The following is an 11,181-nucleotide window of genomic DNA, read 5'->3' on the forward strand; positions in this document are numbered from 1 at the left end:
GCTGAAAAACGCAGGCACAGACTTTAAAATTGTTGACTCAGAGACTTGAAAATTTGTTGATTCTTCTGAGGTCTTTTTTTTTTTTTTTTCCCGGACAGGCATTATTTCCGTTTTTTAATGTGTCCACACAGTTACATCAATTGTATTGTACAGTAGAGTTCATTAACTAATAAACCGAAAGCCATACTGAAAAAAGAGAGGACACGTAACACTTGTTGATAGTACAATGTATCTCCATTTTATAACAAAAGTAGCAGCCAAACCCAGACTGCCACTTTTAGTCTGGGAGTTAAAAGCTTTGGGAAGGTGTTGGGATTTTTTCGCTTCTAATTCCAGCTGAGGGATCTTGGGTGTACTAGGAGATCTTCGTCATAAGAGTTCTTGTAATACGTCCATGGGGGGGAAGTATTACTCTGAAGAAGGTTTGCTTTAAAAAAATAAAATAAAATAAAATAAAGTAAACAAATTGCCGCCAGCCCCCACTCACTCTCTCCCTCCGCCCTCTGCGTTGCTTACTGACCCGCACAGGCGCATTGGTAAGCCACCGTGAGTTATCTTCACGTGGGCACCTCCTCGGCTCCTCGCTACAGGGCGGGGCCATGGGCGGGGCTGGTGGTGAGAGGTCTAACAAACTATACCCGAACCGGCTCAGGCTGCCACTCCATTGGCTGGGACAGCGGCATGTCAGCCGCGTCGGCAGCAGCCCATTCGTTATAGTTACGAGGCAGCAAGTTTAGCTGTCAGAGAACGGCCAAGCGTCATCTTTGTCGTACCGTACTCACACTGCCACACTGACAAACACGTTAGTTTTACTTGTGGCTGTTGGCAGCTGTCATGGACCACATAAAAGACGGGTGGTTTACGGAACTGTGCACGTTATGGCCGGGGCAAGCGATGAGCCTCCAAGTGGAAGAGGTCCTCTACCACAAGAAATCCAAATTTCAAGATGTTATGGTTTTCAAGAGGTGAGTTCTTCTAGCTGCATAACTTGGCTAACGTTGCTAGCTGTTAGCGTTTACTAGCAATGAATGAGCAGCTCATGGGGTCGTGGCAAAGTTTCTTCAGGTTGTAGCCACCAGTGCGTTTCTTCACTTTGCCTCCCTTTTTAGCCAACACAAGAGACTAGCTAGGTAACGATTGAGCTGCAGATAAGATTGGAACGTTAGTAAGGGTAACTGTGTAATGGTAACCGTCAGTGACAGGTTAACAAGAATCACGGACGCAGTCTTTTATTTATTGACTGTTTTTCTGAATGAAAATCGTAGTCGTCAGGGCTGTCCCCGAGTCAGGATTACCACAGTCGACTCAGAATCGGCACCTCGAACCGATCCATCGACTCCATGTGTGGCTGGGGGGGGTGTACTTTTTCGGTATGTCAATTGGTCAGGTGCTTGTGATTCCATTTTATACACTCAGCATGATTACTGATGTCTTTTCTTCATTACACCTTATCTACAAATAAGAGAAATATATCATCCATTCATCCATCCATTCATTCATCATCCGTGCACATATAGTGTCAGGTCAGCCGCCCCCACACCACACTCCTGTACATGACTCTCATGTTTTACCTAAAAACTCATTTTAAATGTTTCACAGTCACAGAGAGGTAAAAGCTGGCGTTTAGGTCATAGCTCAGTTTAGAAAAGTTTACAGCCTGCCACACTGCTCATCCTGTGTTGCTCTGTGAGGCAGTTAAAGAAAAAGTGCAGTGAGTCCACCCGTAGTCTTCTCGACTGATGCATCGACATCTAGGGGACAGCCCAACACTCGGAGTCAGACCGTTCAGCTTAAGGGTGTAAAAGCTTTCAAATGTGCCTCTCATTCTCTGCTGTAACATCACGTTTCAGTAAAACCTATGGTAACGTCTTGGTGCTCGATGGAGTGATCCAGTGCACCGAGAGAGATGAGTTTGCCTATCAAGAGATGATTGCCAACCTTCCACTGTGCAGCCATCCTTGCCCCAAGAAGGTACAACTCAGATTTATTGTTGGGAAATTATGAAGCTGCCATACAGGTACACTCAGGAGGAGTCTTGTTTCCTGTCATGACAGCTCAACAGCACATTTCCCAATTTTCAGGTGCTGATTATTGGCGGTGGAGATGGGGGTGTGCTAAGAGAAGTGGTGAAGAACCCGCTGGTGGAATCCGTGGTTCTGTGTGAGATAGATGAGGTGCGAGCAACAACACCAACAAGGATTCTAGCTTCTCTCCAGAGAGCTATACTGATTATCGATTTTCCCTGTTTACTGCCTGCTCAGTGCTGATGTTGTCTCCTGTGTAGGATGTCATTAATGTATCAAAGAAGTTCCTCCCAGGGATGGCCAAAGGGTTTTTCAGTCCCAAGCTCACCCTCCATGTTGGAGATGGGTTTGAATTCATGAAGCAGAACCAGGATGCCTTTGACGTCATTATAACCGATTCCTCAGATCCAGTCGGTAAGCGCCACCTTATAAGTGTTGCGACATCTTTCTTTGCCAGCTGTTATAGGAGGCAGTCCTATCCTGAGTTCTGGTTTTGTTGCAGGACCTGCTGAGAGTTTGTTTAAGGAGTCTTACTATCAACTGATGAAGGCAGCATTGCGAAACGGTGGAATTCTTTGTTCCCAGGGTAAGTTGTCACTTGAGTAGAAGTCATAACTGTGCTACCAAATGACAATTTACATATCATTTTTAAGTCTCTCAAACGCACTGGTTATTTATGGCTTTTAGTAACTCCTACTCATACAGTCTGTCTTTCACCTGTGTCAAGATGGTACAGTGCCAAAAAAGTCAGACAGGAAGTGAACATGCCCTTTCTTCTACTCTTGTGTCATTTTCACAGGAGAGTGTCAGTGGCTCCATTTGGAGCTGATAAAGGAGATGCAGACCTTCTGTAAGACCCTATTCCCAGTGGTGGACTATGCCTACAGCACCATCCCAACTTATCCCAGTGGCCAAATTGGATTCATGCTCTGCAGTAAAAATCCTGTAAGTGTACTCATCGTTCTCCACTTTCCATTCGCCCCACATCTGACGCCTACAGAGGCCACTGGCTTAATGTAAAACCATTGCGTTGCACAATAACTTGTCCGCTGTTTCTCTGAAATTGGTAATGTCCATCAAATGACTGAAGTCCCCCTTCACTTTGCAATTAGGAAACAAATTTCAAGGAACCAGTGAAAGCTCTGGCAAAAGAAGAAATTGAAAATATGAAACTTAAATATTACAACCCTGAAATTCACAAAGCATCATTCATCCTCCCCGAGTTTGCAAGAAAGGTACGCTGTTCAAATATTTTTTAAAATTTGATTTATATGACAAAAGTGCTTGACTGCAATTCAGAACTCTTGAAACATTTGCTACCTCTCACTAAGTGTCTTTTTGACCATCGACAGGTACTCAGTGAAGCATGACCAGCAACAACAGACCACCATGTTCATCCACAGATAAACAACTTTATTCTACAGTTTCTCCACCTCCTCAACACAGTTCAGCACCACTGAAGCAGCCTCCTAAATATTTTATGTGTGGTGGCAAGTAATAATCATTAGGTGGCAGCTTGCTGATTTATACAAAGAAAGAGTTAGTTCTTTCCCTTCCTTCCAGTCTTAACATGCTCTCATTGTTTATTTATTTTTCTTGTGTATTTGATTTTTCATTGTCTTATCAGCATTTTGTGAAGAGCAATTTTATGGGCTGGGCTGAGTGGGAAGAGCATTGCCATCAAACCTGACCTCACTCTCAAACGTTGTACTGTTTATTGGATTTCACTGCACCTACACATTATGCAATATATTACATACCATATAGAGTAAGTACATGTCATGTATTGCTGAAATTTTATTTGTAATGTTTGATATCAGTTTGTGCTCATAGGAAAATACACAGTTGCCATCTGTCATTACTGTATATTCAGAATAATAATGTGTCCTCTACACATGATCCCTATAGTGCCTGAAATTGGTTGTTTGTTGTTGAAAAAGGAAACTTTTTCTGTATCTATCTTAGAGTACCAGGCAGATAGTGTCTTAGACAAAAGCTCAGATGTCAAGAGTTGACAAAACTGTCCCTTTTTAAAAAAAATAAATATCATCACCTTTAAAATGAGGTACATTTAATTGATACTCAGTTTTGACCATCAATGTGATATGGACTACTTTAATGTTACGGTGTTAAAATGCAAATCAAGTAAAAAATTAAGTATGACATTGGAGCTTTGTAATGCAAGGAATGTCTTTTAAGATGTGAATTCATATGCAATTCTAACTTGCAGTATTGGGTATTGACCACTGGTAGTAAGCTTGTACTGTAGTAAGCCTATATGCTTAGTCTTACTGCAGGATGCTGTTAATTTCTCTCTGAATGGAAATCTAATGTCTCAGTGTGGTTTATTTGTTTGTTGCGCTAACGTCAACCATCTTAAGTTACTACCTATTACTTTTAAATCCACATTGAATACTTGTTGAGAAATAGTGTCATACCTGAGCAATGAATTTGTGTTTTTATAAGAATTATGAACTGTAATAAATTGATAACATAAAATGGTTATTTGACGTGTGCATGTGCATCCATACATTGATGGGTTTACTCAGGCATATGCGTCTTTACTTTGCACGAAATGAGACCCCGACACAGGACTAAGTTTTAGTTCATTTCTGGTTTCCAAATTTGATATTGTTAGAAGCTGTGGTACTTTTGATGACAGGAAAAATATTCTGTGCCTGTCACTCTGGATGAAGGACAGTGGAAAAAATAAGGAAGTTGTGATTTGTTCAAGGTATGTATCCTCTTATCTGATAGTTTTTGGCTCATCTTCATTGATTGCTGTATCGCTTTCCAGCCAATGCAGGTTAATATGTGATGTGTTGTTGTTTCAGCCGCTGTTCGTTGCAAATGCGTAACCCTAATCATAGTATTGTAGGTGCTGGTAAATCAGTGCCGTGGTACTAGTCAGGTTCAAGTGCAGTTTCAGTATTTAGGCACTAGATGGCATCCTTTAATCTGTTAATGTATAAACCAGTTTTGCATATTGTATTGGTATATGGGGATGTATTTAATTTATGCGGTTGAAATTCACATTCAGAGGATATAACTTTATATATTAGATTTGCTTTGAATTTGAAAGAAAAGCGTCCTTGGTTTCCTTGAATTTTTCAGATCTTTTGGTGTTTTGCAATGTGAAATGTCACTGTTGCCCTCAGTTGCATCAACTCTAGTTATTCTTTTGTATGTCCTCAGGTTTTCTAGCAAATGTGACCAACCTGCAACTACGCAGTACATTGTTGTCATGCTGCCTTTGTAGTGCATTACGGTGGCTGGACGTCATGGTGTTCTTTTTCATGAGTGTTAACAGACTGTAATATAGGAAATAAACCCTATATCCACAGTCTTACATTAAGAACACCAAAGAAGTAGCTTTGATGTTTATGTGCTGTAACGATACACATAAAAATTGTACTGCAGTAACAGAAATTTGAAGAATAATGTGTTACTTGTCGTTTTAAACACCTTAGCTTTTAAACAAAATTTAAATGTTTCCATTGCATTTAAATAGACAGATTTACACATGTGCAGATTCACCAGTTTAACACTCCACACCAAATCTTCAGATGAGCTTTGAGTCAATATTCCTTTGTGATCTCTTTTAGAGCGCTGTTGAGACGGTTCTGGGGGCCATACTTGAAGTAGATGTAGTGAAAACTGAGCCTTCCATGCACATCAGTAACATCTGGGAGCACCTATATAGCAGTCGTCATGCTAACGTTTTTCAGTGTTTGAAGTCTCTAACGCAGAAACCTTTAAGAACGCCAGTTGTTGTAGATTCTCCAAACATACTGAGTTGCCAATACAGCCATTTCAACAGTCAGCTAATCTTTAGATTGGCTCCGGGCCTTCTACAGCTCAGCAGTGTATGAAAAAAATACCTCAAAAACTGTTTGGAAAGCACAACAAATCCATTAGAACATATCAACTAAGGTGTGCTGGAATATAAGTACTGTATGTTCCCTGCCAGTAGCACTGTCTACAGACGTCAGAACAGTAAACCCAGTAAACTTTGTTAATTGTGCTATTTCAGCGATATATCTTGGAGGTTGCATTCAGCTTCTCAAACACTTGAAAATATTTTCTCTCAGACAAGAATTTATGTTTTATGTTGTAATCAGCTCTCCATAATGACTTTTGGTGAGGAGTTTACCTAATTGAGACCAGTATAATATGGCTTTACAGTAGTTTAGGAGGAACTCACAAATCTTTTTCTTTTTTAAGCCACAATATTCAGAATTATGACACATAAATGACTCTTTATGTACGTGATTTTGAATAACCTACATATTATATCAGACAAATGCATCCTAAATTGTTTGTTATTACACTTGTATAAAGAACAGAGAAGAGCAAAAACTATAATCTATTCTTCCTCATTCATTTTTCACGTAATGTTGCAGTATATAAATCATATACAATGCAGCTTGAAAGACACTTGAAATTAAGCTCATGTGCCTCCCATTTCTCTTGATCATCTCTGAGAAGTCTCTACACCTTGACTGGAGTCCACCTTTGGTAAATTCAACTGATTGGACGTGATTTTGAAAGGCACACACCTGTCTATATATGGTCTCACAGCTGACAATGCATATCAGGGCAAAAACCGAGCTGTGAGGTCAGAGAAACTGCCTGCAGAGCTCAAAGACAGGATTGTGTTGAGGCACAGATCTCGGGAAGGCTACCAAAAATAAATGATGCTGCATTGAAGGTTCACAAGAGCACAGTGGCCTCCACAATTCGTACATGGAAGAAAGTTGGAACAACCAGGACTCTTTCTAGAGCTGGCTGCCCGTCCAAACTGAGCAGTCCGGGAGAAGGACTTTGCTAAGACTTTGGTGACCAAGAACCAGATGGTCACTCTGGCTGAGTTGACTTGAAACCAATCAAATATCTCTCGAGAGACCTGAAAATAACTGTCCATCAACGGTCCCCATCCGATCTGACAGAGCTTGAGAGGATCTACAGAGAAGAATGACAGAAAATCCCCGAATCCAGGTGTGCAAAGCTTGTTGCTCGAGGCTGTACTCACTGCTACAGGTGCTTCAGCTAAGTACTGAGTAAAGGGTCTGAATACTTATGTCAATGTGATATTTTAGTTTTTCCTTTTCAATAAATTTGCAAAAAATTTTTAAATTCTGTTTTCGCCTTGTCATTAAGCAGTATTTGGTGTAGATTGATGAAAGGAAATGAATTTAAATGATTTTAGCAAAAGGCTGCAACATAACAAAATGTGAATAAAGTTAAGGGGTCTGAATACTTTCTGAATTCACTGTAAACGCTGTCCAAGGAAAAATCTCCAGAGAATATTGTGCAGGAAGGACTTGGTTGAGAGAAGAAAACTAACTAACTAATGTACTCATTTGTAAATGTTGACTGGTAGCTGAAAATGATTTCTCACTAGTTGAATCCAAACAGTTTAGTCTATAGTGTGAATTTAACTGAACAGTAGCTAACTTGAATATATTTGCACTCTCAAAGTTTTGCTTTTAATTCAAAAATGCAAACAAATTTCTGTTAGATGTAATCTGCCCAATTGTCCATGTCAGTGCAGACTTAAGTAAACCATCAACTCCATCATACATCTGGAACTAAATTGCTGAAGAAGATTTGCTGCTTCTTTTTTTTTTTTAAAGCTATGTTTACTCCACTAGGTTTGTGATGTGCATTTCCTGAAGTCACGGTGAGTGTCAGACTGTTCAATTGTAATCTGTAGGTGTCGGAGAGGCAGTTATAAGCACTGTGACAGGAATCATAAGTTGACAGAAGTAGAGTGCTAAACACTGGGATGCGTAGGTGATCAACGATAAGTCTGCCTGTGATCAGTTTGTATTTTTTTTTTTTTTTTTTGGATTGCGGGTACAGGGACCATTTTATTTTGAGTGTTAAGGAGGGTTGGAGTACATTCGTTGATGTCACACAGTTGATCAGCTGTGGAATTGTTTGTCCACCTGCCTGAAGAAGTCTTGTTTGAGACTGTCTATCATAACTGCCAATACATTAGTTACATGTTGATGTCAAAACCTGGTTTTAGCCCAATGACACTGTCTCCTGCAGATGTTTCCTCTGTTAATCACATGAACACAACCACCACATCATTTGTCAAAAAGGTTGAATGTTCAATGGTTCCATTTGTTTTGTCCTGACCCCTTCATCTCTCCTCCTCTTCCACACTCACATACACATCCTCTGCTCCAAAACACACGCACACATACACCCTCCACCCTTCCGTCATACACCCCCCCACCGCCTACGTCAGTGGCAGACAGGGGGAGAGGCGTATAAAAGAGTGAGGGACTTTGGAGGTAGAGCAGAAGAAACATCTGTGGTTTCCAAATCTTGTGACCAGCTGCCACCAACTGCACTGCCCTGTCTCCATCACCCTCCTCTGGATCTCTGGCTAGTCTGAGCTGCTCAGAACCTTGCTCTCCAACAAACCCACACTCACACACTCCTTTCTCTGTGAGCCTTCTGCTCCTGTGACCGTAGCTCTGGTCCGTCACCTGCACTCCTGTCACAGCATGCAGTTCCTGGTGGTGTTAGCAACTCTCATGGGGGTTCTGTTCAGCGTTAGAGCAGCCTCTGTGCTTCCTGTGGAGGATAGGAGCCCCATCCATTTGAACAGGGTAAGGAGATTATTATTGTTCATGGGAAAACTTCTCTTAATTTCAGCTTTTATTGTTGATAGACTGATCTATTTTTTTGGTGGGGAAAAAATGTTTGACTAGTTAGAATTTTTAAAAAGAATATCTGAACTTTTCCTATTTCCTATTCCTTTTCCTACAGTTTTTGATTCTTCCTGTGAATTCACACCCAATTAAATGGGAAAAGTGAAAATCAATCATTCTTGAGTTTCCCTGTAAGATAAATGCAAGATATTAAATTTTCACATTTTTCCATGATCTAGTCTCCTTAATAATATATTCTCCTCGTTTCTGATCTTTGGTCAGGAGCTAAGCAAAGAGCGCAAGGAGCTGATCCTAAAGCTGGTGTCTGGCTTGTTGGATGGAGCTCTGGACAACAACATGCTGCCGGGGGAAGCGGCACCTGTGGATCTTGAGGAGCCGCTGGAGTCTCGTCTGGAGGAGAGGGCTGTCTACAACAGGCTATCACTGCCTCAGCGCGACCGCAAAGCGCCGTGTAAAAACTTCTTCTGGAAAACTTTCACCTCCTGCTAACAGTGCCCCAAACCCCCCAGCTCTGCCTGCCTACTGTACTCCCTCCCTCTCCAGCTCCACATGAACTGTAGTTGACCTCAGCTGTACATATCGTCTACACCTGTCAGACATGCAGCATCGATGGACTACACTGAGACATTGTGTCTGCTTGAATATTAATTATTTATGTATCTATTTATGTACACAATGTATGTATTTATGTATGTAACAGTTTCTTTTAGGGTTGACAATAAAGCATGGATATAATATTTGAGATGGTAATAACAGTTAATTGATTTTGCAAATTTTTCAGAAAAAGAAAGGGTCATATTTGCTGCTTCTACAATATAAATGCAAAGTCAGATTTCATTTCACTTTTAATATGATTAGAACATTGACTGCACTAAAAATTGTGGAAATATTCTATGATAGTTAAATAGTTTGCCATTATTACACAAATATATTTCTACATCTACTAAAAACCAAGGTGTAGTCGTAAATGGCACACGGATACAGGATGAGGATGCAATTTTTCGACTTCCTTATTGAAAGTCAATCATTATTCAGTGCTGCTCTTAAAAGGTAACAGAGCATAGCTCATAATGTGTGTATCTTACTTATTCTGCTTGGTAATTGTTACAAATAAAAAATGCTCAAGGGGAAAGAAACATTGCCCCGTGTGTAAGAAAACAGATTCCAAGAAAGAGGAACTAAAATAAAAATAAAAATCCCACAATTAATAAAAATTGTACAATTACTAGATTAAATCCAAATAATGAGGTAGTGCATAAAGGCCTTACAAATAGAAATATATATAAAAATATATTTATATACTCAACTTTGTGGTGAGAATCCGCAATGTGCAAGAATTGTACATGTCTTTGTATTTTTTATTAGTTGCCAGACAGTGGATCTTATTAATTCCTAGTCACAGGTTGTGGGTGATGGTTAAGTAACTTATCACAGGTTGTTAAACCTGTCAGTAAGACAGGAAAGTGGCTTCCCTGTGTTCACTCAATGCTTTCCTTTGACAGCAGCTATAGTGCATGTAGTCTGGAAGGTGGAAAACTGTCGTACAATAAAACAGTGAGAACATTTTCGAAATGACAGGTTTAAAGATGAGTGCCGGTCAAAAAAAGATGTGCAGTGTTGATAGCAATCTGACCTCACAGTTTGATTGTGAAAGCACAGACAAGGCTGCTGTTCCATATTGAGATAATGAAGTGTTCCCCATGTGACCCTATCAACCCAGTTTTCGATTCTCGCAGCAAACAAGATCCTGCGCTGGCTACCGGCGGCTCAGTTCTCAATCAGACACACTACAATTACCACACGCTCTCATAGCCGTCCTGGCATGTATGACCACTGTGACATGTGTGTTTCTCAACCACTTAGTGAGGTAGAGAGGTGCTGGCAACAATCAAATATTGACTTTCAAGCTGGGCCCACAGTCCCCATTAATGAAATGATGGATTTCATATGGTAAATTACATGCAGGTGAAATATACTGCTGTACTGTATGAGCCAGTTCAAATAATTAGTGCTTTTTTAAATAGTTCAATGAACAGCCAATCGTACAACTGAGCAAAAACTAACAAACAAAACCGTGAACACCGCTTTGCAGTAAATAGAGGACTACTAAATAATGGAAGGGAAATGGCTGACAACCATAAGAGGACTTTCACAACATTATTTAGGTCTCTGTGTGTGAAATAATATATAACAAAACTCTCTGGCACTTCTTTATATTATATACTAACTCCTTTACTGGATCTGACTTAGAATAAAAAGTGGCATTTCGTTGATCAGGTCAAGGTGTGTGTGTGAGAAAACCGGCAATGCGGAATTTAATCCATCGCTTAGCAGAGGTTTGGGGCATTAATCAAATGAAAGTCTTACAGTGAAATGTGTGAATTCTTAAATAACACACAATAAAGTACCACCAAAGGAGTCCACAGAAATCCTTCACAGCGAAAGATAAAGCTCAGAGAAAAGCTTTA

General features: G+C 40.3%; 2 protein-coding genes across 2 annotated transcripts; both read left to right on the plus strand.

Moving 5' to 3' along the window:
• The first annotated feature begins 732 nt into the window (after positions 1–732).
• Positions 733–3,427, plus strand: srm (spermidine synthase). Its single transcript, XM_040151779.1, has 8 exons — positions 733–965; positions 1,851–1,971; positions 2,082–2,174; positions 2,285–2,438; positions 2,527–2,610; positions 2,824–2,969; positions 3,137–3,259; positions 3,377–3,427. The coding sequence occupies exons 1-8, from the start codon at positions 835–837 to the stop codon at positions 3,392–3,394; spliced, it is 870 nt and encodes a 289-aa protein (XP_040007713.1). The 5' UTR covers positions 733–834; the 3' UTR covers positions 3,395–3,427.
• A 5,118-nt stretch (positions 3,428–8,545) lies between these two features.
• On the plus strand, positions 8,546–9,202 carry LOC120804253 (somatostatin-1B-like). The gene is made up of 2 exons (XM_040153589.1): positions 8,546–8,650; positions 8,975–9,202. Exons 1-2 carry the CDS (start codon positions 8,546–8,548, stop codon positions 9,200–9,202), a joined length of 333 nt encoding a protein of 110 aa, XP_040009523.1.
• Positions 9,203–11,181: the final 1,979 nt, after the last annotated feature.

Source organism: Xiphias gladius, chromosome 18 (genome assembly GCF_016859285.1).
Source record: "Xiphias gladius isolate SHS-SW01 ecotype Sanya breed wild chromosome 18, ASM1685928v1, whole genome shotgun sequence".
Taxonomy (NCBI): domain Eukaryota; kingdom Metazoa; phylum Chordata; class Actinopteri; order Istiophoriformes; family Xiphiidae; genus Xiphias; species Xiphias gladius.